Source organism: Vigna umbellata, chromosome 7 (assembly GCF_029865625.1).
Source record: "Vigna umbellata cultivar VRB3 chromosome 7, Vumbellata_1.0, whole genome shotgun sequence".
Taxonomy (NCBI): domain Eukaryota; kingdom Viridiplantae; phylum Streptophyta; class Magnoliopsida; order Fabales; family Fabaceae; genus Vigna; species Vigna umbellata.
The window spans coordinates 28,554,242-28,579,173 of record NC_142171.1 but is presented as its reverse complement, the minus strand read 5'-3'; the positions used below and the strand labels follow the sequence as shown (position 1 = coordinate 28,579,173).

Sequence of the window (24,932 nt, the reverse complement as noted above, 5' to 3'; positions counted from 1 at the left end):
ACATTAAACCTAAAAAATATAAGTGAATCTGCACAATCTAAAATTTGTGAAGACTTGCATTGATGTTTTCTAAAAAAGTGTTGAAGGGTTCATGTTTATCCTAACTTGCAATGCCTAAATAGAAAGGAAGAATTGCATTTATTCCTTTAGCCAACCTTTAATTACAAATATGTTATAAATCTTTTTAGATTTTATTCTTGTTTGAAGACAAACAAATTCTAAAGTTAGGGTGTTTTATAAGTTAATTTTGAGATCAATTTGGCACTTATCTTATTTTGATTCACTCAAATACTTGTAAAAATCACCCCAATTTAACTTGTTTTGCATATTTTGATTATTACACATAGTCAAAGGGAAAAAATAAAGGAAATAGAGGAAATCCAAGCAATTTTGGGAAACCTCTATAGAGCTATACTTTTACTACTAAAGCCACATCTTAGCAAGGTTTTAGAAAAATAGTTGCTCCTCTGTTTTAAAAGACTTTTAGACAAACTTTAGGAAGAGACTTTTAGATAGTTTCTAAACATTTTTCTTTGTAAATGACACTTGTAACTTTTACTTCATATATTTTTAATATTGTTAGCTTACTTAAATATTACAAGTGTGAATTTATGTTTATATTTTTAATATTTAAAAAATATAACATTAAAATAAATATTTTTTATTAAATTAAAATGTAAAGTTAAAATTAATTTATATATTTAGGTGTAGTTATTTGATGTATGTATTTAGAAAAATAAATAATTTAACATGTATAATAAGTTATAATTATTAATTGTCCTATTTTGAAAAAAACCCCGTTACTTCATTTAAAAAAATAGAATTCAATTAAGTCAAAATTTTAAATATAAAAATTAAATTAAATATAACACACTTCTATTAAAATATTACAAAATAACACCTCATATTACTATGTTAACATTAATATAAGAGAATTATGTAATTAAATTATTTTAAAAAATTAAAAAAAATATTAATTAAATTTTTCAAATGAATTAGAGAGAAAAAAATTAACCTAAAATAAAAGTTTAATATTTATTTTATTCTCTGTTTTGGTGAGTTTTGACTACAGTGATCCTCTATTTTTTGTAGTGTGGTCCAATTTTGTTATTATTGAATAAATTATTAATTTTTGTATTGTATCAATTAATTTTTCAAATAAATGTCAATTAATAAAATTAAACTGAAGATCAAATAATAAATTTTAATTTTTGTACTGTATCACTTAATTTTCGAAATAAATATCAATTAATGAAATTAAACTATTATTTAATGCAAACTGGCATGTAGCAAAACGACCGTTTTCTCTCATATACTAAGCTTTAACTTTTCTTTTTATTGATTCGAGATCCAAGAAAAATAAAAATAAAACATTCCAACTCACAGATTCTTTTCTCTTTCACACACCACAAGAAAAACCACCACACCCTTATAAATGGCATCACATCACTCTTTGTATGAGCAAACTGCCATCATCGTTCTTCTTCTCCCCATCCCCAAACAAACATGCTTCTCTCACCCTTCCTCACTCTCACTTTCCTTCTTTTCTTCTCTTCTTCTCTCCCTGCGATCTTTTCAACGCCGACATGTTCCAACCTAGTGCCGTTAAGAAATCGCACCGACAGAATCTCCATAACCGACTTCGGAGGCGTTGGCGACGGCCGCACTCTGAACACGAAAGCCTTCCGAGAGGCTGTGTACCGCATTGAGCACCTGAGAAGGCCCGGCGGCACGGTGCTGTACGTGCCTCGAGGTGTGTACTTGACGGAGAGCTTCAACCTCACTAGCCACATGACGCTTTTTCTCGCTGCTGGTGCCGTTATCAAAGCGACACAGGTGAGGTTAACTCTTCAATTTGGATTATCTGTTTGCTCTTTAGTCTTCCCCAGGTCAGGTTAATTCTTGAATTTGGATTCTCTCCCCTATTTTCAGTTTTGTTTTTTTATCTTTAAAAATGTACTAATTTTAATATTTTTAATATTTTAAAAATCATTTTAATATATTAAAATAAATGTATTTTGAAAAAACTAACACAGATTGAAACCTTATACGTTTGAATTGAGTTACTACATTTAATTTTCTTGTCTTTTTTTTTGCGTAAAATGACATTTTCAAATTTCTTACGCAATTTTACATGGAAAATCAGATTAACTTAGTTTTAAATTTCTCATAAATTAAATCATAGTATTTTTAACCACTTGTTAATAAATTTTCATAAGTTTGAGTATCGTAGATTTTATATATTTTTAATTAAACGCCTGTTCTTAATTAGGGTGATGTGACCGTTTGCTTTTGCTGTCTTTAATAAAATATTATAAATTTTTTTAATAAAAAATGAAAATTTGATTATCTTTATAAATAATTTTATTTTATTATAAATCAAATACTAAAATGAAATCAATACAATCTTATCAAAATGTGACATGCTTTTGTGATAAAAGATAATTAGATTTTTATAACTTTACTTTTACAATCTAATTTCATAATTAATATTTTAATTGAGATAGCAAAACCAGACGATCACATCACCCCAAATTGACAACAGAGATTAAAAATATTTAAAAAGTTTGAATACTCAATAAAACGAAATTTTTTAACAAGAATTTGGTTAAAACTACTTAATTTATGAGTAACTTAAACTTTAATTGAATTATTATTTTTTATTTTTTATGTAAAATCATATGAATGATGACTATGCAAAATAACATCATACCGTTTCACTAAAAAAATTAAAAAATTAGTTATTTTAATTAAAATTAATTAAAATTATTCAAATTTAGAGATTTATTATTTAATTACGTTTCTTCTTTCCTTAATTTTATTACATTTGCATGAGGAATTTTGAGAGAATATGTGATTTATTGTGTGGACTAGTTTTTTTTTTTAATTTGGGTTTTGTCTACTAAATTAGGATTATGAGAATTAGATAATGTAAAGTAATTTTGTAAGGAATTGTTGAGGATATATTATTTTTAGAAACGTTCGAATGTATTGTTTTTCTTTGATTGAAATTTATTAGATATTCTAAAATTTAGTAGACTTTTGTGAACATATTTTTTTATTTAAATTTTTCTAAAATGTAGTAGGTTTCATAGTTTTTTTTTAAAGATTCTTTTGTAATTTTCGAATTTTACCTATACAAATTTATTTGGAAAAGGTACTTTGTTCTTAGCATTGCTCAACTTTATAATATCATTTAGTTATATTATACAATATATATTTTAAAATTATTGATTATTTGGTAATATGTTTCCTTTTTGTTTAGATTAATTATGTCTAATTTGCTACTATGTTTTCTTTTTGTAAATTATTAAATCATTAATGTGTATTTTTTTTTTTTCTGAAGACTGATTTAATAAATAATTCTTTTAGAAATTCTGACTATAAACACAATAACGGTCTGCTTGGTTAAAATTTAATTTTAAGAAATAACATCATTAGTGCTTTAATTTGTTTAAAAGTTAATAATAAATGTGGTATTAATTATTTCTAAAGCAACTAAACTCGTCCATGTATTAAAACTGTTTGTCTGTGGAGGAGAACGACGCAGTCTAATAAAACAACAATTAATTATTTGATAATATAACTCATTTACGAATTAATTTATTATTTAAACCAGAAGAAATCTCGCATTTTTAATTATATCATCTTATTTTAATTATTTAAAGGTTAAAATTTATATTTATTTTATTTTATTTCTTTAAAAATAAATATACTGTTATTATTATTATTATCATTATTATTTATATTTTATATGTAATTTAGTAATATAGATCATAGATTTGCATGAAAGAGAGGAAAAGAATGTAATTATATTATGTAGTAATGTGTTTGATTATTTTAAGTAGTTGACAACATTTACTATTTTTAAAATTAAAAATATTAAAATTTTAAAATATAATTAAAGATAAAATATAAATATAAATATAAATATAAATATAAAAAACAATATTCCATTACATACGGTTATAAATTAGATGGAATCCCTCAATCGTTTTAAACTTTTCTTCAACGTGCGCTGTTTTCCATATTGCAATTCGTGTGTAAATTTCAGTTGTCTTTTTTGCTTGGTTGTCTCCCATTTCAGAAAGAGATGCCAGTTATGAACAGATCAGATAACGCTAACCTAGAGACAAATTTAGTCTTGTATAAAAAATTTAAATCAAACCTAAATTCCAAATTAGGATCCGCTATATTACAATAAAAATCTTATTGTTATTATTATATTTATGAAATCTTGATATATTATCTTATTGAGATTAACTATGTCGGTGTATATGTTGGAAGCAGATAAAAACACATTTACACTACTGAAAAGAAGAAAACGATTACACTATTATTTATTAGATATAAATAGTGCGAACAATTTGTGGTACATTATGATACTTGTAGATCAAAACGTGGAGTCTCTAGAGCCCACTTATCACTACAATCAAAGTGATAAAGATCTATATAGTTCTGCAAGCCATCAAATGCCAGCATATTTCACGGAAGCCCCAAAAATTGAATGGTAGAATGTGATACACCATAGAAGTCACTTCCCATTCATGAGAAAAAAAAGATCAGATCAAGGGTTTGAGATTATCTTCTTGTCTGAAATATGTAAGTATGAAAATATAAGAGTATTTAGATAGAAAATAGGTTGCCTAAAACTAGGAATTCACATGAATATAAATTATGGTGGGCCTAATGCTGAATGGATGAAAAATATTGATGGGTCCCTTGTCTGCATAGATGCATGTGCATGATATTTAAAGCATTTACAAGTGACAATGGTTTTGTTGGACAGCTGGTTCTTTCGCATTAGTCATTACTGTTGTTGTCTGTTCTGGATTATTTAGTGAACAATTCAAGCATGATTTATTTGTTTAAAAACTAAAATGTGAAATAAGAGGTATCATGTAAATTGATGTATGTTCTTCGGTCATTACAAGGCTAAATGGAAAGGACCATGTTATCAGATATATGAGAATAATACTTTTTTGCTGACAGGCATAGTTTGCTATACAGTCCCCCTCCCTCTTTATTAGCTAGGAATGTTTTTGTGATTATTATGAAACTTTAATGTTGCATAATATAAATTTTATATTTATTGTTATATTTCTATTTTTACTTTTTTTTTAGTTAATTTGTTATTATTTCTTATTTGTATTTTAGATTTAGTTTATATTTCTTTTATTATAAATAGAGTATTATTATATGTGTACATTCAATATAAAGGAAATTAATCTCATACATAGTTTTTACTATATTTAACATAGTGTAAGGTTTTTTTGGAGAAAAAGATTTTTGTTGTCTCTACCACTACATTCGCCACTGTCAGTGGTGACACTGTCTATTGCTGCTGGCGACACTGTCGTCTATCGCCGTTGTCAGTGCTACGTCGTTTAATGTTGTCATAGTCAGAGTTCTAGTTTTGATTAGTGACAACATGGTTTTGATCGTCTTGGTCGTTCGTCCTAAAAATTTTGTCTTTCAACACCTGTGTCTGAGTATTGTTGCTTTTATCCACCGATGTTCCCTATGGGGGAGTCGGTTTCTAGGAGCTTTGATGAATAAAGCACTCCATTCTCTTGAAGAGATAATCTTTCACCTTCACTGTCTATCATCGGTGCACCATCATTTCTATCATTCGTCGTGATAGGCGATATGTTTTCATGTGATCCAATCTAGTTTGATGTCATCCATTATAGGCCACCACCCGATAATGGTAATTTAGTCCCTGCTCTTCGTCGTTGTCTGTTATTGTAGTTCTCATCAGTTACTAAGGGCAATCTAGTCCATGTTGTTTGTTATCTGTCATTATCGGTCATCGTCCACTATTGGTGGTAATCTCCTTTGTCAAAGTCATCTTAGTTGAAGTTTCATGGTTGTCCACCAATGTCCAATATTATTCTCCATAATTTTTAGGATTTCTCTCCCCTATTCGTCTATGGCTTCTTTCGTTGCAGTCTCATCTGACCTCCTTTCTATCACCATTGTGTTTGTTAATTGTTCGTCGACCTCTGTTTGCTTATCAACAGAGATTTGCAAAAAAAGATTTATATAGAGCAACTTTTCAGATATGTGGCCTTCGCAAATCATTAATAATTTTGTGTCACCCGAGTGCAAAAGCAGGTATTTTCACTAATATTTTCACTAATTTATTGATTATATTAGTAACAAGCTTGGTACATACAATCTGTATGTACTAGCTTGAGGGGAATTGTTAGTTATATTATCTTTATTTTATATTTTATTTTTAGTTAATTTATTATTATTTTTATTTGTATTTTAGGCTTAGCCCATATGTTTTCTATTATAAATATAACATCCTACGTGTATATTCAACACAGAAGATATTAATCTCATATATAGTTTTCATTTCTTAATAAATATAAACTTGAATGGAAAGAATGTGTCCTGAATTAAGTAGTGGAATGGTAATTAATACTGTAATCGTTGAGAATTAGGAGAGAGAGAAGAGAAAATTAGTAGTAAAAGGAGAAATTGTTTTGTATAATTTGAGATTTAGCATTTGCTACGTGTAAAAGGAGAAATTGTTTTTGAAGGGTTTCCAAACATGCTAAAAGTACCTGACTGATGGTATCAGTTCCAAAGCTTTGTGACTGTTTCAACATTCACTATTAATGCATGGTGTAAATCTATGTAGCTGAACTGTAGCTATCAAGCTCATTTGGCATGTGTATGTAGTAAGGTAATAAATTCATCTGTTTTGCTTCTAGAAAATGATTGGAGTGAATACTTAAAGTCGAGTGGAAATCAAAACTCATCTATTATTCTTTCTAACATGATTTATTGTTTTCTTGATAGGAAAGGAAACATGATAGATAGGAAATCTCTCCTTTTTCTTCCCTAGCACACTCTTTAATGCTCTTCCTCTTTTAGGAAACGGGGCATTGGCCTTTAATTGCACCCTTACCATCTTATGGAAGAGGGAGGGAGCTCCCTGGAGCAAGGTATATCAGTTTTCTCCATGGAGATGGACTTACTGATGTGGTGATCACAGGTGAGTATCAAATCTTTAATATTTTCTGCAAAAGTAAATTAAGGGGGAATGCTCCCTTTCTTGTGCACTTTATAGACAAACTAACATTAAGTGAGCCTTACCCAATCTTTTCATAGGTGAGAATGGGACAATTGATGGGCAAGGAGATGTGTGGTGGAACATGTGGAGGAAGAAAACACTTAAATATACAAGACCACACCTTGTTGAATTTATAAATTCTCAAGATATTCTTATCTCAGATGTCATTTTCAAGAATTCTCCCTTCTGGAATATACATCCAGTTTATTGCAAGTATGATTGAGCTTACAGAAGGAATTTCTTTTTATAGTATTTTCATTTTGTTCATTACAAGTTGCTTGAAACAGAGACTAGAAAGGAAATCAAGAGGTATAGATGTTTTCATGGACTATAATCTCAAACTCTGTTCCTTCTTTGCAGCAATGTTGTGGTTCGATATGTCACAATCTTGGCTCCTCCTGACTCTCCTAACACTGATGGAATTGATCCAGGTAAGTTCCCTCTAAATAACCCACATCTTATGCAAATAGTGAAGTAAAAACTTGTAATAAATAGTCAAATCCTAACGCAACCGATTTTACTCGTTGGTATTGAACTCTTCCTTTACCAGAGAATTCTACCTCGTCTCTTGTTAAACTATTAGATGGAAGGGAAGTATTGAAATTACTAATGTGGTTTATCCTGTTCAGATATATGATTTTATACGTTTTCATGGTGCATGAAATAACAATTCAGCAGCATCAAGTGTCATGTTGTGATTGCCATGAGGTGTTTTATATAATCTGCATAATTTATTTATGCAGATTCAAGTTCAAATGTCTGCATAGAGGACTCATACATATCCACAGGAGATGATCTTGTGGCAGTGAAGAGTGGATGGGATGAGTATGGCATTGCCTACGGTCGCCCTAGCTCCGGCATCACCATCCGGCGGCTGACCGGATCGTCGCCATTCGCCGGCATTGCAGTTGGCAGTGAAACCTCTGGTGGGGTGGAGAATGTGCTAGCTGAACACATCAACCTCTTCAACATGGGAGTAGGTATCCACATCAAGACCACCAAAGGCAGGGGTGGGTTTATCAAGAACATCACAGTGGCTCATGTGTATGTGGAGAATGCAAGGCAAGGAATTAAGATTTCAGGTGGGGTAGGAGGGCATCCAGATGACAAGTATAATCCTAATGCTCTCCCAGTTGTGAAGGGCATCACAATAAGGAATGTTTGGGGAGTGAAAGTTAAGCAAGCAGGTCTGATAAATGGACTCAAAAGTTCCCCTTTCACTGATGTTTGTTTGTCTGTTATAAACTTCCATGGTATGAAAGGACCAAGAGCTCCTCCCAATTGGCAGTGTTCTGATGTCTCTGGATCTGCTTATCAGGTTAACCCTTGGCCATGTTCTCAGTTGAGCAACCAAGAACATGGATCATGTGCCATTTAGAGATTTTCAATCTCTTATAGTTTTGTAATAATTGAGTGTTTCTTTCATTGAATTTTTATACCTATAATCCTATTGTATCACCATGTTTCCAACTAACTGTATGATATCACATGAAAGAATAATCCCTACCTAGTTCAATATTAATAATATTTACCCAAATTCCATGATGAGAATTTGACTTCTGGGTATCTAAACTATGCTTTGGTCTATCATTTTGAATTGATTTTCCAAAAATGAACTTTTCAATTATCTTAAAACTATTTGTTTGGTAAATTTTATATAAACTATTAAACTAAATTAATTAAATAATTAATAGATGTTTTTATTATTAATAATAAATTATGAATTTATCAATCTATTTTGCACTTGTTATTCACTCTGCTTGTTAAATTGAATTTATGGATTATGTACCTATCATCTGGTATTTTTAATATTTATTTCAAAATTTCATTTTAGTAACTTCAATATTAGAAAAATAATTGGTAATATATTAAAAAGATTAAATACATATTTACAATATTAACTTCAACTATTAATTTGAATTGAAAATTAAACTTTCAGGTTTCGTTATTACATAATTTTTCTCACAATTGAACAACTTTAAATATGTTATATAATCAACTTAATAATTTTGTTGAAATCATTAAAATGTTAATAATTATTTTTTAAATTAATTTATAAATTATTCGTAAAATACTTAATATGTCAATTTACAAATTTAGTTATATTTTGTTGTCCAGTCATATTATATGGTCAAGTCATCAATAACTTACTTTGAATTTATGAAATTTTAAAGCTTTATTAGAGTATAAGATAAAAACACATTTGATGGTTTAGAGTCCACCATTGTTCACTTTAGTAAAGATTTATTTGCAAAACAACCATAACAATAGAATATTTCCCTTCAATTATATTTGTTTTATGTTCACATTAGTAAAGATTTACTTACAAAACAACCACAACAATTATATATTTCCCTTCAATGATATTTGTTTTAGGAAGATTGTTGTTCTTTACTTTATGTTTGAATTAAGGTGCATGATCATGTGTCGTTTTATAGACAAAACAAATTCCCTTTTTCTTGAATATGAAGTTAGATATATTAGATAGAGAATATAAAAATATATTTTTCTTCCATGATCAAGTTATTTAATATCCATAAATAGATTGTGGTTTTGTATGGATTTTGATGTCTTTGTCTTCTATGATCTTCCAACAGTAATAATTTCTGATAATGAATATTTGTCTAAGACATCTTTAACAATGTATTTGAGAATTAGAAAATCTCAAATATTATTCACTTCCTTACAGGAGTACCACATATGCAAAGTGCCTTACTGACATGAATCCAATTTTCAATTGTCAAAAGTTTTGTAAAATGAAAACTAATTTTTGAAATGTTAAAAAAAAGTTTTACAAAAATAGTTTGTACTGCAAAAACACAGTTAAACTTCTATTGTGTAGAGTCGTTGTTGATTTCTATGCCTATTTAAGTCTTTAAAATTGGTGTAAGAACTTATTTGGAGTGTATTGCACAAGCTTCTAAAACTCCTAGAACACACATGAACTTTTAGGAGATTTTCGAGATACTCAGAGCTAGCCAAAAAACTTTTAAAGACCAAAAATTAAAACTTATGAGTTCTATTAGTATTAGCAAGTAACATTTCTTACTCATTCTTCATCATCCACCACACCACAAGTGTTACAAACAACCTATTATTCTATCAAAACTCATAAATATCATAACAATATCAAACTTAGTAGATCATAGTATGATACATCATCATACATCTTTTCCACACCTCTATAACAGATGCAAACTTATTTACATACATACATATATTTGTATATGACTACCATATAGCGTCATTATAATCACTCACACAGATTCAGTTACGTCGTGACAATCAGAATAGGTTCAGGAACTTGCGAATCTTCTTGGCGAACGAATTCTCCTCGCGGTGCTGGTGGTGGTGCTGATTCTCGCCGCGGTGATGGTGTTCGCGAAAGGAATCGACGCGCTCCTCGGTCGCCAGAACCCGCGGCTCGGAGTCGGCGTGGACCGTGACCCAGCGCGGATGGATCCGGCGAGCGGCGGCGTTATCAAGGACGATCGCGTCGTTGCCGTAAGGGATCTGGAGGCGGTGGCCGTGGTGGAAGCGGCGGCGGCCGGAGCGGAGTGATATCGGCAGCGCCGAAGCTCGGAAATGGTTGAAGTGGCGGTTGATCGGACGGAAGCGGAGAAATGTAAGGGGAACGGGATCGATGGTCTCAACGGTGAAGGCAACGGTGCCGTGCTCGGTTTTAGGTTGGGGAAGGTTGACAGGTTCGGAGTGAGGTTGGGTTTCGGAAAATGGGTTTTGGAGATCGCGGGCAAGTGTGAGGGTGAGGAGGAAGAGAAAGGAGAAGAAAACGGAAAGGGAAGGAGCTATTGTTGCCATGGTGAAGGACGTGTTTGGCTGTAAATGTGAAACGGCAGAGATAAAAGGGGTTGGGGAAGGAGAATTTTCTTGCTTATGTCGTAAGAATCACGTTGCAGCACCACTTGACTTTCTTCCAGGTAAATTCATCGTCACTGTAATACTTTATTTTATTTTTATATATTTTTAGTTGGTTTTATGGGTGTTGATGTAGATAGGTCCATAAAATAATGAGCCGTATGAGAGAAGGTTATGTAGTTTAATATATTTTTTACTATTAATTAATCATTTTTAACAAATAAAAAAAGTATTAATTTAGGAAGCGTGGGTTGCTGACCTCTAAAAATATGTAGTAGATTTTATAAGCAATGAAATATTTGAAAACGAAGTAAAAGATAAATAATTGTAGGTGAATAATAACTCAATTGAAATTACTAAGGTTATCATCGAGTGTAATAGTTAATTAGCATTGACTTTCTCAATTTAATTACTGATCACAAATTATTATTTTTACACTAAAAAAGTTGGTTAAAAAATTACATTGTAAGTGTAATAGAGATTTCTAATATTATAATTTTAACAAATAAAAATTCATTTTCATCTTGAGATAATTATACCATCATATTCGTACGAGCTTCTAAATATTGAGTTGGAATTATTTAAGGGTTTCATGTGTATTGTCATGTTCTCACAAAACCCCCAAATATCGTATTAAGATTATTCAAGGGTTTTATACAAAGTAGTCTCACCTATATATCATTGTTATAAAATTTGGACATTTCTCATTCCACCTTCAACCATTTTTTTTCCTTTACCTTTAAATTTTTTAAAATTTCAAACTTATCCTTTATAAAAAATAATTTAAAATAACTTGTAGCAACTAAATTCAACACTCAAAAACCTCAACAACAACAACTATTAATCACGATCATCATCATCGCGAATCCCAGCCTAGGAAATAAAAACTTACATACCAAAAACCCAATCGCAAATTCTAATCGCGAGTCTATCCATCATTGCATAAGATCGAACCACTCGCAACAATCATAGCGAATCTTAGAGTCCAAAACTCAGGCTATCGTGATGCAACCGTGAGAGCAAGCACATTCGCGAGCCTCATCCATTCTCCATTGTGAGCAACTCGCACTTCATCGGACGCACATCAGCAAGCAAAGCACACCGAAAGTGAAACCATGAAACCTAATTATGTTCTCTAATTCGCACATTCAAATCACAAACTCTATGAAAACCCAAATACCTTCACATTCTTCGCGAACTTGCAAAGAGAAAGTTCATAAACATAAAAAGCCCCAAATCGCAACAACCAGAATCGCAAAATCACCGTCAACAAACACCCTAGTGCAACCTTCAACCTGTAAATAAAATACTTGCAGAGGAAAACGAATCAGAAATCTCGTTCCCAATTTGGTTTTCAAAAACCCTAATTTCGTCATTTCTAAATTCAATTTTTAGACATATTAAGATTGAAGATAATGACGTGGTAGAATGTGGTGACAACTCAACATAATGTGTCACCTCAATTAATTTTAACCATGTTAATCCAATTTAATGACAAGGACCCAATTGCACTAGTTTTTCATATTTAAGGACCCAATTAAGACAAAAAAAAGACTTTGAGAAAATCCAACATAAATAGAGACGATCAGAATGATTAAACCATTTCAAAAATTATTTTTTGTAAAAAAAATTTGAAATTCGATAAAAGATTTTTCGAAGGCTTTAATGGATTTTAAAACTTGTTGTTGGATTTTTTGAATGTTTCAACAAATTTTAAAATTTGTTAAAAGATTTTTCAAAAATTTCAACAGTTGAAATTTTTTTTGAAGGTTTCAATAGATTTTGTAATTCATTGAAGACCTAAACAAATTTCGAAATTTGTCTAGATTTTTAGTGAATTTGAAAATCCGTTTAAGTTTTTAACAAATTTTAAAACTGTCAAGATCTTTAACATATTTTAAATTTGTTGAAAGCTGCAAATTGGATATAAGTTTCATGCATGCATATGTTTTCCATGAAGAGAAACGTAACTTCTTTTTGTTTGTAATTTCATGGCCTAATACAATAAAAATATCTTCCAAAACATTTAATCCAAAATATTTTGTTTTAATTTATATTACAAAATGTATAATTTAGATAGTATTTTTGGATCTGAATATAATTCAAAATAAACATTTCAAAAAATGTTTTAAATATATAATTCAAAATGTGCTTCTCAATAAGAAAATATATACCGAATTGCATAATTCAAAATTCGTTAAAAGAAAGTGCAAGAAGAGAGGTAATTTGGGACTAGTGTATTTTATGGTAGTACAGGAAGGAGAAGGAAGTGTCGAGAAAACATTACAATAAGATACGATACGTCAATTAAATGTCTACTTTTCTTTATTTACAAAAATCACATGTAGAGTAATCAATTGCAACTTTCCACATTTTGTAGGTTTAATATATCATTTGGTCCCTACTTTTAAGGATTTGGTTCAAAGTAATCATACCTTTTAAAACATATTTCGTTCAAAAATATTCAATCCGGTCCTTTCCACTCATGTCGCGGTGCAAATGTCACTGTGGCATCTCATAAGCACATGGCACACATTAATAGGTGGACTTAAATGATTTTTTAGTTTAAAAAAAGTCTTTGTCACATCATCATCACCATCTCCAAACAAACCTTAATTTCTCTCCAAAAAACCCTAGCCGCCGCACCATCTAGCGTCGTCACCGCCATCCTTGCCGACAATCATCCTCTCTAACACATCACACACCACCACCAAAGCAACGACTAAGGTTTCTTGGAGATGGTGATGATGACATGGCATTTACACTGTTATGTTTTTAACAGCGTGAACGAAAAAGACTAGATTGAATATTTTTTAACTAAATATGAGGTCTTATTGAACTTTTTAAAAAAATAAGATTACTTTAAACCAAACTCCTAAAAGTAGAGACCAAATGATATATTAAACCTTATTTGTATTATATCTATTTCGATCTAGATGACTTTTCTTCAAACATGTAACTTCTTCAAACAAGAGACTCTTCTCATAATTTATACAATTTTACAAGTAAAAGTATTGCCCTTCTCCTTCTCCAAGCATATACTATCTTTCTGTCTCGACGCAAATACAATGTCTTCGTAGAACATAAAACCTTGGTAACTTTCAAACCTACCATCGACTTCATTACCTCCTCAACTTCAAATTTTATCCACCACAGACAACATAATGATAAAAATAGCTCTAAAATAATAAGTTTAAGACGCAAATGGAAAACGGCAAGAAATAGTACGTAACTACCAATAAGTTATAGGCATTTGTTGAGCATCAAATTGGATCACCCATTTAGCAACAGAGTTCCTTATAATTCAATGAAGTTCAGCAATTTTTGTGCCTAATGCAATAAATCACTTTTTTGGGTGCTCTGTAATCAAACATGATGCTGTTGAATAATACTTCATACATTCCGGTAAGTAGCCCACAATGCAACTAAAAGCAGACTGATTGTTGATAATATATTAATGTATTAATATTACAATAGTTATAATGAGTTACAATATGAGAAATTCATTGTATCAAAACATTGAGATGATATAAACAGGAGACCACCTACCTGTTTCGAAAATTTTCTATCTTTGACCATTATGAATTTTGAAGAACGCATTACACAAAATTGGAGCAGCTGCTACAAAACTTCCAAGGCCTTCGCTATGATAGGCAGAAGCTGGAACATGGAGATGATAAAGGTTTTTGCTATGGCGGGAGGGACTAAATAGAGCTGAGTTTTACCTGAAGACTAGTCACGAGAGAAAATACTGAAATGCCTCCCAAAATAGAATGTATTATTTATTCTTATTCCATATTACATTTTCCATCTCTAAGATACGGGGAAATTGACAAGATAACATTTAGATAAAGACAGTAAACTAACTTTACAAGAGGCAAAAACTAAACAAGAAATGAAGATGGATCTACTTACCAAGTTGATGAAGTTAAAAAGCCTTTCCTCTATTGTAACTATTACTATTTAGGCTATCCCCAAAAGCACCGAAACCACGCCATGTGCTATTCTGGCTTCACTTCCTATCACCAAAACCACCAGATTGAGCCCATCCAAAACCACCAGATCGATTTGAGCTACCAAATCCACCAGATCGATCTGAGCTACCAAATCCACCAGATCGATCAAAGCTACCACCCAAACCCCCTCCTGATAGACTTGAACCAGGGCTGCCAAAATGGCTAGACTTTGGTCCTCCAAACCTTCCTGTTTCACTGGAATTTCCATGGCTAGATCGGCCAAACCCGGAGTTACTATAACTGCCAGAACTGGAATTTCCATAGCTAGATCGGCCAAATCCAGGACTGCGACCAAAACCTGTACCTCCAGATTGACGATCCCTCATACCTCCTGAAGAACCAAATCGACCACCACTCCATCCACCAAACATGTCTGCTGATCCACTCTGAACATTAATCTTTGCTAGCTGATAAACAAGAATATTGGAATAAGATATGAGCAGTTAATCATTATACAACATAAATGTAACCTATAATATAAAATCGTATGAAGGGTTAAAGAATTTCAAGGGCAAGATAAATAATTATAGCCGAAGGATTTGGCCTTTCACGTTTTGAAGATCAAATATGTGCACAGGTAGAATACATGGTAACACGACAGTTAAAAAAAAAACAAAAAAAACATCCAAGCACTATCAGTCTCACAATAACTCAATTTTCTATTCATCCGATTTAGTTAAAATGAAAATCCGTAACAAAAAAAATTCCTGCCACTCCGTTATTAGTTACTAAGAATATGCCGACAAAAACTTTTAAAGATGTACATAAAGCGAGGACAGTTATTTCCACTACCAAAATTGACACAACAGATTCACCTTCCTCTTACTCATTATTCAATAAACAAAGAACTGTAGGCTTTCTCATCAGATATTTCCCATGAACTCAGTTTTAGATCAGAATTCATGTTGTCACATTTACTTTCGCTTAACATTTTACCCTTCATGAACCAAGAACATAAAACTAACAGGTTAAAAACAAGCTTTAACTTATATTTCAATATTAGTTTCTAATTAAACCAAAGCTAGAGCCACGGATGTATATCTATAATTGAGAATGAAATTTGATAGAATTTAGTGATTAGGAAATGTGAGTCAGCATTCCAGTATCAAATACCAAAACTTAATGTCTTATCCATTTGCCATCACCCTTTAATGATTTGAGGTATTTTAGTCTGAATTTGCAGCTTTCTCCCCTCCCTGCTCGATCTCATCAAAGGTCAAATAGACCCTCTTGATAGTTGAACATGGATTCACATTTACATATATTGATAGGAAATGGATAGTTTATGAAAGAAAGAGAAACGGGAATAAAACGGGGGAGAAGCGTTAGGTAGTTATAACTGTATTAGTTTTTGGGCAGGAAATAAAGCTCCTATAAAAGAGCTATTGTATTATGATATTGGACACCTTTTGAATTGTATTCGTGTATAGACAGGATTATTCCTATCTTGTGGAGAGAGAAACTTGGCTCTCATGGTGGTTGTGGCTGTGCAGTTATACAAAAATATACAGTTCATACTCTTTTTCTGTTTGTTTTGTGTGTGATAGTGCGAATTAGATAGGTTTCCAATTCAGGACAGTGACCATTAATTGGGGAGAATTAAAGATGGTTTACAAACAGGGGGAAAAAGTGGTAACAATAAACGGGGACCCCACCTTGGCACGAAAAATAGTGGCACCGAAAGCATTGATGAAAACGAAAGCGGTGAAGGTGGCGACTTTGGTTTGGACTTTGGGAAAGGCAGAGATAAACCCGGTGGAGGTGGTGACTTTGGTTTGGACTTTGGGAAAGGCAGAGATAAACCCAGAGACCGCAGAAAATAGTCCAGACTTAACAGGGGTCCAAACAGAGAAGTTGCAGCAGTTGTTGTCGGTTTTGGGAGAAGTTTTTAATGAGCCAGGGACCTACCTCCAGTCCAAAATATAATCCACCGAATCATGTTCACAATAGATGGATATAATCAAGCCTCTTCAAGGAAATCGATGAGGATCAATGGAACCCCAAAAGCTCCTGTCATGAATTTTACTGCCGAGACATCACTTGGGGTGGTTACTATAAGAGCATTGAACATGGTGAACAGATTTTTCAACAACTACCTAAAGCTTGTGGACATGGATGCAGCAGTGTTCTTTCACGCCAATGTGGCCACGAAATGGTCAATTTTAAGGATTGAAATATTTCAAAACGTGGCAGTATTCACAGCAGCTGCATTACTTATTCTACTTCCCAGGGAATTTGTATCATCGGGTCTTGTGGGATTGTCTCTTTCTTATGCGTTGACATTGAAAGAATCCCAAGTATTCTGGAGTAGGATGTATAGCATGTTGTCTGACCATATCATCTCTGCTGAAAGAATCAAGCAATTCATTCACATTCCATCAGAGCCTCCTGCCCTTGTGGAGGATCACAGACCTTCATCTTCATGGCCTTCCAAGGGTAGGATCGATCTTCGAGCCCTAGAGATTAGATATCGTCCAAATGCTCAATTAGTTCTCAAGGGTATAAACTGTACGTTTCTAGAAGGGAGTAGAGTGGGAGTTGTTGGGAGGACTGGAAGTGGCAAAAATACACTTATCAGTGCTTTGTTTTGCTTAGTTGAACCTTCAAGAGGTGATATTCTAATAGATGGGATAATATATGCTTGATGGGGTTAAGGGATTTGAGAACGAAACTAAGCATCACCCCTCAAGAACCAACTCTTTTCAAGGGCAGCATTAGGACCAACGTGGACCCACTGGGCTTCTATGAAGATGATGAAATATAGAAGGTTATAGAGAAATGTCGGCTAAAGGACACAGTCTGGCAAGCTACCAGGTCTCTTGGACTCTTCTGGGAGGGACGAAGGGGGAAATTGGAGTTTGGGACAGTGCCAACTGTTTTACCTTGGTAGAGTACTACTTAAGAGAAACAGAATACTTGTCCTAGATGAAATTACTGCGTCTATTGACTCTGCAACAGATGCCATTTTACAACAAGTGATAAGACAAGAATTTGCACAATGCACAGTCATAACTGTGGCTCACAAAGTTCCAACTATAATAGATAGTAAGGCAGCAACATGAGAGGAGCAACATGAGAGGATGTGCTAACTATCTAGGAACAATTCCCAGACTTCAACCTTGAGGACAAGGTTGCACATCAGGCTGTGGGTAATGATAGGAAATGGATAGTTTATGAAAGAAAGAGAAAAGGGAATAAAGCGGGGGAGAAGCGTTAGGTAGTTATAACTGTATTAGTTTTTGGGCGGGAAATAAAGCTCCTATAAAAGAGCTATTGTATTCTGATATTGGACACCTTTTGAATTGTATTCGTGTATAGACAGGATTATTCCTATCCTGTGGAGAGAGAAACTTGGCTCTCTTGGTGGGTGTGGCTGTGCAGTTATACAAAAATATACAGTTCATACTCTTTTTCTGTTTGTTGTGTGTGATAGTGCGAATTAGATAGGTTTCCAATTCAGAAACCTATCATATATATTATAATTTATAATCCTTTGGGTGCATCAAGATAACATCCCGTATAAGCTACCATAGATTAACGGGTAGCACTCCACACTTGCTGTGTGCAGGGACAGTAGTTTGCTTGCTGAACATAGTTTTGCACCAACTCGAGCTTTAGTACTTAAGACCCAGTGATAGTGGAAAACCTAGGTACGTTAAAGACAGTCTTTCACAACTCAGTCACAAACTAGGAAGATATCACCACAAAGCTCCCTAACTTAGAGAGGTACCACATTCCAATGACCTTTATGGTGAACTGGATTGGATCTATGGAAAGAGAATAGGCTACCCTTCTTGGTGCCGCAAGGACTAGAATAATATAAACAAAGAAAGCTACAATATGGAAAAAAGAAGAAGCAAATCACCTCAGTAAATTTGCATCCAACATCACGCTCAATAGTCCTTACAGTCCTGAATTGATCTTCTGAGTAAATAAGAATGGCAGCTCCTTTCTTCCCAGCACGGCCTGTTCGTCCAGATCTGTGAACAAATATCTCTGATGAACTGGGAAGATCATAATGTATCACCTGTATGAGAAAACCAAGTCAAAATGTATAAATAGATTGAATAACAGTGTATGTAAATGTGTTGGCATATACACATATATTACAGTAAGGCATAAAAGATAAGAGTGAATAAGATACACAGACAAGCAATCAATAGTGAAAAAGAAAAAGTAATACAATACAGACAGGTAATAGTGAAGACAAACATTTAGAAAGGAAACATCACACAGTAATTTCCCCTCAAACTCAAAATTTAGGGAATCAAACAATTATAATATGATAAACATGATCATGTCCCCCCTCCCCCAATTTATTCAACAACAATAAAGGAAGAACTACCACATAGAATGTATGAGCTTTTCTTGAACCTTAATCAACTACCAAAAACCAAGGATAATACAACAATTTCAAACATAATGTTTAGTAAAATAAAACTTACAAGATCTACATTTGGAACGTCAAGGCCCCGTGATGCAACATCGGTTGCCACTAAAACATTGAAATGGTTGTTTCTGAAACCAGCAAGAGTTCTTTCCCTCTGAGTTTGTGAAATATCTCCATGCAAAGCCTCACATTTAAGGCTTTTAGCCATTACATATGATAATCTATCAGCATCACGTTTGGTTTGAGTGAAAACAATACACTTTCCTCCATTGGCATGTTCCTACCAAAGTATATACAATTAGGAAAGGCATACAGAAGCCTGCCTAAGAACCAAACATACTGAGTTGCAATCATTTTAGTAAAATATATAAAATTGTAAAACAGATTCTTATAATAAAATATCAATGATATCACTAATTACAGCTGATACAAACTTAGGGAGAAAAGATTGAATCTGAAGTCATACTGTTATCAGGGGTGCAAGAATCCCTGCTTTAGTGCGCACATCAGACGCAATAGAGTACAGTGAAATTCCATCTGCCAACTTCTGATCAGAATCTCCAACCTACAGCACCAATAAGTTCCCAAGTAGAGAATTACAAATCAGCAATAAGGATTCTGCAAGTTAATCTCAAACGTTCTTATTTCTTCTTCCTCCTTACAAAGTAAAATTCATGAAAAAAATGTGCAAAACTGAACAAAGATCTCATGCTGTGGTATGAATTCCAAAATTCTATATAATACCTTCTACAATCATATTTAAGGTTTCAACTTATATAGAACCACTGTTTAATTTATATAAACATGTCATAGAAAAATAGTTATACAGGCACAAATATAGAAAGCTACAATTTCTTCTGAAGGTTGAGAACACATCTACTTGCACCTGCTTATACACATAATATTTATGGCATCTATATGCATAAAATTTCTTGCTCAAAAATTACCCTAGTTAATCTACAACTTTTACTACAGGCCTGACTCTGCACTTCAATTTTAGGGATACAGAACAGTCTACAGTCCAACTTGTGGAGACCAGTACATGTATTTATCCCAGTTGCATTGAAAAAACTATTGTTTAATGTGTTGGGTATATCCACAATAAATAGCCATGCTAGAATGATTGTTCATATGGGATATAAACAGCCTTAGTTCCCTCAAAAATTGACTTGTTTCGATTTTCCAAAATAATTTTAGGGCCTTTCTGTTCTGCAAATTCCTAGGATAGAGAGATTCTTAGTTCTGTAACTCAAAGGCTATTAATGGCAGCTAGCCCTTAAAGATTATATCATGTCTTTGTATTTCATCACTATCACAATTAGACACGACAAGTTGTAGCTCTTTTCATGAGTTTTCTGCATACGATAATTTTACCTTGAATCCTATGTCGGATAGTCTAATACATATAGACCATTTGATAATAACAAACAGTGTAGGTGTTATGAAATTGTATTATATAAACCTTCTAACGTGTTTTGTTCCCGCTAAAGAATTTACAAGATTTCTCACAACCTACAAGAAATCTTGTAAATTCTTCACACTATGATGTTTTCCCAAGTGAGTTTAAAATGTACAATCTCTAAGAGTGTTTTTCTTTATGCTTGAAAGTTCTTAAGCAGATTAAGAAGGTGTAACCAAAGATGTTTGTGTAGTCGTTGTAATCATTTAATTGATTAGTGAAACCTCTTAAACAATGTATTTAAGACAGAACTGGACATTTAATTGATTAGTTAAACCTCTTAAACAATGTATTTAAGACAGAACTGAACATAGTCCGTGAGTTGGGATGAACTAGTATAAAATATTTTGTGCACTTGATTTATGTTTACTAGATAGTCTAGTCTAGAACTGTGTGAAAAGAGTCTAAGGCTCTATTCAACCCTCCCTCTTCTACAGCCAGTTGTTCTATCAGAAATCACTCCAACCCTAGTTTTGTGCGAGAAGATTTTTACGTATTGAAATTTATTTCCTCATAGATCATAAAATCCTCAGCTTTAGAAGATTCCATTGATTAAATTTGTAGGTATCTTCTAATTTCTCCTCAAAACTCTCTTTGGCCCATGTCATACTAGATTAGGCATAATTCCAACAGACATGAAATTTGAAAAATTCGTTAGCCTGACTTTGCATAATTTCAACAGAAATGACATTTAAAAACTTGATTAACATTTCTTACTGGTGCCTAAAATAGATGTGTATACTTACGAGATCAATGGTAAGGGGGTTGTTTAGGTAATTGCGGGTAATACTCTTTATCCAAGATGGCATTGTTGCTGAGAACATAAGAGTCTGACGATTTGGAGACAAATTCTCCAAGATGTTCTCCACAGCTTCTTGAAACCCTACTTGAAGCATCTGATCAGCTTCATCAAGAACAACAAATTTCACATCCTTTAAATTCAGTGCCCTCCTATTGAGAAGATCAATAATTCGACCAGGTGTGCCTACTACAATATCTACACCATAATTAAGCTGCCTCATTTGTTGTTGGATGGGCATACCCCCATAAAGACAGATCGTGTCCAGGTTAGGTGCAGCCTCATTGAATTCCTTCTCAACCTGCCGTGCAAGTTCTCTAGTAGGAGCCAAAACCATAGCCAAAGGATCTTTTCCTCGCCTGCAATGATCAAAGACAAAACTTTGTTTATTTGAAGAAACGAATAAGATTAGACACAGGACCATTACCTAATCCTCCTTCCAGCAGAAAAACAAGGCTACAGATTCAAGTAGAAGTAAAATGTAAGTGTAACTAATATAAAGTACCCATGCTTAGCATTTAGCTGAATAATCCTGTCTAAGATGGGTATCCCAAATGCAAGAGTTTTCCCAGTTCCTGTCCTAGCTCGACCAATCATATCACGTCCCTGCATTGCAGGTTCCAGCACAGCTCTCTACAACAACAATAAATAATTGAGCACCTCAAGATCAAATATAATAAATTTTGTCAACATGTATTTAAATATAAAATATATTATCCGAACTCAAATCAGTTCCTTGCACCACAGGTTTCTAATAATAATACATGAGCTCACCCCCTATGAACACACACATTTGTCTTCTGTTTCAACCAAACTATGTAAAATTCAAACAAATTACCTGAATGTAAGTCAAATTATTTCTCCATGTATAATGGCAAAAGTAATAATAATAATTATTATAAATTTGAGTGTTCATTGTACAACAAGTGTATGTTCATAACAAATTAAATATATTTGTCTCTATATCAAATTCATATATCCAGAAATAAAATGTCTTCATCTAAATAATTTATTACATAATGTCCTCCTCGATATCAAAAGTTTTATCTCTCTAAATTTTATTAGATCTAATAAATAACTCATTATTAGATAGTTTCGTAGCATAAAATGCAAGTGCCAACAACTCCATGAATGACTGTTCCTTTTATCAACACATGACCATGAGTCTTCTGTTTTAATAGAAGATTCACTATTTATAATAATAAAAAAATAATAACTTCTGTTACGTGCTTAATTTCACCCCTATTTAGTAAATGATATTTTGTTTTACATTTTTTTTAAATATTCAAATTTTAAAATGTCCTTACAATATACGAAAAACTTCTAGTTGCTACAATACAACTAAACTAGTAAACTGATTTCGTAAAATTTTCAGACAACCGGTTTGAAGTTATTTACCATTTCCCTTCACCTAACTACAAACCAAATACGAACCTCACAACATTAATTAACGAAGCAAAAAACCTAAAACCCGAAAAAAAACAAATTGTAAAGAAAACTGAAAACAACAGTAATCGACGTTTACCTGGATAGGAAACAGCTTTGCGATCCCTTTCTTGGCCAAGGCATCCACGATCTCCGTCGAGATCCCGAGCTTCGCGATCTCGAGTCCTTCGTCGCAGTTCGTGCCGGAACCTACCTCTTCGTTGGAGTAGTCGCGTTCCACGGCGAGCTGCGCCGTGCAAGAAACCGGCGACGAGCGGAAGTTCAACGGTCCGGACATCGCATGCAAGGATCTGATTCCAACTCCGTCGTTGGAGCCACCGTGCCGGACAGCTGCGAGCCCGCTGTGGCGCGGAAGCGATTCGACGGTGGCGAGAGTGGCGAAGAAGCGGCGCGAGATTACAGAGGAGGATCTTCTGAGGATCAAAGTCGCCATGTTGATGACACTGACTGGTGAAGATATTGAGGTTTAGGGTTTTGTTCTTCCGATTGAGAAAGGTTTTGAGAATGCGACTGTGATAAACCCTGAAAGTTTTTGAGAAAAAGGGTTTTATGTTTCAGGGTTTTAGGGTGGAAATCCTGTGCGGACGAGTCTACACAGCTTATGCTTCACCAGAACACTACAGAAAAACCTCAATATTAAATTTAATATTAGTATATAACAGATAATTACTTTGTAAGAAAAAGATTACAAAGGAAGAAAGATTCACATATGTTAAAAATTATTAGTCTATGGATAAATGAATAATTTGATTTATGTTAATTTAACTTTTAAAAGAATAAAATGTTTATATTAATATACAAATAAATCTTGTCATTATATTTTATTGTTAAACTTTTTAGGATTATTTATTGATAAAAAGTTTAAATGTTAAATACTTATTTTATATAATTTAAAAAAAATATTTCATTTTAAAGTAAATATTTAAAAATATAACAATTTTCTTTATCTAATAAGGGAAAGTTATGCAGAACAAACAACATTTACATGTTTGTTAGATGAGAATGGGACTTTCGTAATTCGTAATAGATTATAATATAATTCGTAATTCGTAATTCGTAATAGATTATAATATAATCTTCGTGTTCTGATTTTAAAGACAAAATAAATTATATATAATTTAACTGAAACATAGTTTTTAAAAACATTATAAAAAAATATTTAACGTAAGTTATTTCACAGTAAGTTAAGAATGATGATAAAAGAAACAGTAAGTTAAGAATACTCTAGTATTAACGAATTTGAATTTGTTTTATATTTAGAGATTAAACATCAAATTATGAACAAATTTACTGTACAGTACTATATTTTATTACCGCAACGGTATGGATTTATTATGTTTTATACCATTTTCTTTATTTAGGTTTTTAGATATGAGAAAAGTTGGTAAGAATGATACTAATATTTGGAATAATCGAAAGTGTAAATATATATAATATTTTCCCAAATAACATCAAGTAATGACATATGTGAAAACTAAAATAAATAATAACAATTAATTACATAAATAAAATCTTAAAGAAAGATTTATTTTAGTTTTTTTAATTTTAGATATTAACATAACCCGGAGATATTAATACAATTCTAAAGGATAAATTGGTTTGTCCTTTTTATGTGTTATTTCTAAAGAATACAAACATGAAAATTAATTCATATTTTAAAATATATTTTGAAAAGAATGTATTACTGTGATTAGATTTATGTAAATGATATATTAAATCATTTTAGATTAGGTTTTTCCTTGTATCCATTAATCGTACTTGCACCCATAGGAAATAAAAGGTAAGAATAAGGGGGTTCATTCACGTGGATAAACGTGGTACCGGTTATTTCATAGGTAAAGTAAAAATAAATCAACTTA

General features: G+C 32.5%; 3 protein-coding genes across 5 annotated transcripts; 1 reads left to right on the top strand and 2 right to left on the bottom strand.

The window, feature by feature from the left end:
* The first annotated feature begins 1,398 nt into the window (after positions 1-1,398).
* Positions 1,399-8,632, top strand: LOC124831709 (putative polygalacturonase). Its single transcript, XM_047305785.2, has 5 exons — positions 1,399-1,836; positions 6,889-7,009; positions 7,126-7,300; positions 7,448-7,518; positions 7,831-8,632. The coding sequence occupies exons 1-5, from the start codon at positions 1,507-1,509 to the stop codon at positions 8,463-8,465; spliced, it is 1,332 nt and encodes a 443-aa protein (XP_047161741.1). The 5' UTR covers positions 1,399-1,506; the 3' UTR covers positions 8,466-8,632.
* A 1,442-nt stretch (positions 8,633-10,074) lies between these two features.
* On the bottom strand, positions 10,075-11,031 carry LOC124831710 (uncharacterized). Its single transcript, XM_047305786.2, has one exon. The coding sequence runs from the start codon at positions 10,904-10,906 to the stop codon at positions 10,373-10,375; it is 534 nt and encodes a 177-aa protein (XP_047161742.1). The 5' UTR covers positions 10,907-11,031; the 3' UTR covers positions 10,075-10,372.
* A 3,342-nt stretch (positions 11,032-14,373) lies between these two features.
* LOC124831712 (DEAD-box ATP-dependent RNA helicase 53, mitochondrial-like) lies at positions 14,374-23,609 on the bottom strand. Of its 3 annotated transcripts, none has more exons than XR_007028292.2 (8): positions 23,153-23,609; positions 22,133-22,260; positions 21,575-21,986; positions 19,836-19,934; positions 19,425-19,649; positions 18,845-19,006; positions 14,879-15,386; positions 14,374-14,695 (listed from the first exon to the last, which is right to left on the bottom strand). XR_007028292.2 is itself a non-coding variant. In XM_047305788.2 (7 exons), the coding sequence occupies exons 1-7, from the start codon at positions 23,504-23,506 to the stop codon at positions 14,976-14,978; spliced, it is 1,791 nt and encodes a 596-aa protein (XP_047161744.2). In that variant the 5' UTR covers positions 23,507-23,609; the 3' UTR covers positions 14,374-14,975. The 3 variants fall into 3 exon arrangements, 1 of the variants encoding a protein (XP_047161744.2); XR_007028293.2 differs by having other exon boundaries at positions 14,374-14,688; XM_047305788.2 differs by having other exon boundaries at positions 14,374-15,386.
* Positions 23,610-24,932: the final 1,323 nt, after the last annotated feature.

Coding starts and splice junctions, on each gene's coding strand:
- LOC124831709 (XM_047305785.2), top strand. CDS start 1,507: ATGCTTCTCTCACCCTTCCTCACTCTCACTTTCCTTCTTTTCTTCTCT. Junction 7,010..7,125: donor TACTGATGTGGTGATCACAG/GTGAGTATCAAA, acceptor ATCTTTTCATAG/GTGAGAATGGGACAATTGAT. Junction 7,519..7,830: donor CACTGATGGAATTGATCCAG/GTAAGTTCCCTC, acceptor TTATTTATGCAG/ATTCAAGTTCAAATGTCTGC.
- LOC124831710 (XM_047305786.2), bottom strand. CDS start 10,906: ATGGCAACAATAGCTCCTTCCCTTTCCGTTTTCTTCTCCTTTCTCTTC.
- LOC124831712 (XM_047305788.2), bottom strand. CDS start 23,506: ATGGCGACTTTGATCCTCAGAAGATCCTCCTCTGTAATCTCGCGCCGC. Junction 19,650..19,835: donor TTCTTGCACCCCTGATAACA/GTATGACTTCAG, acceptor ATACTTTGGTAG/GAACATGCCAATGGAGGAAA. Junction 19,007..19,424: donor ACGTTCCAAATGTAGATCTT/GTAAGTTTTATT, acceptor TTTCTCATACAG/GTGATACATTATGATCTTCC.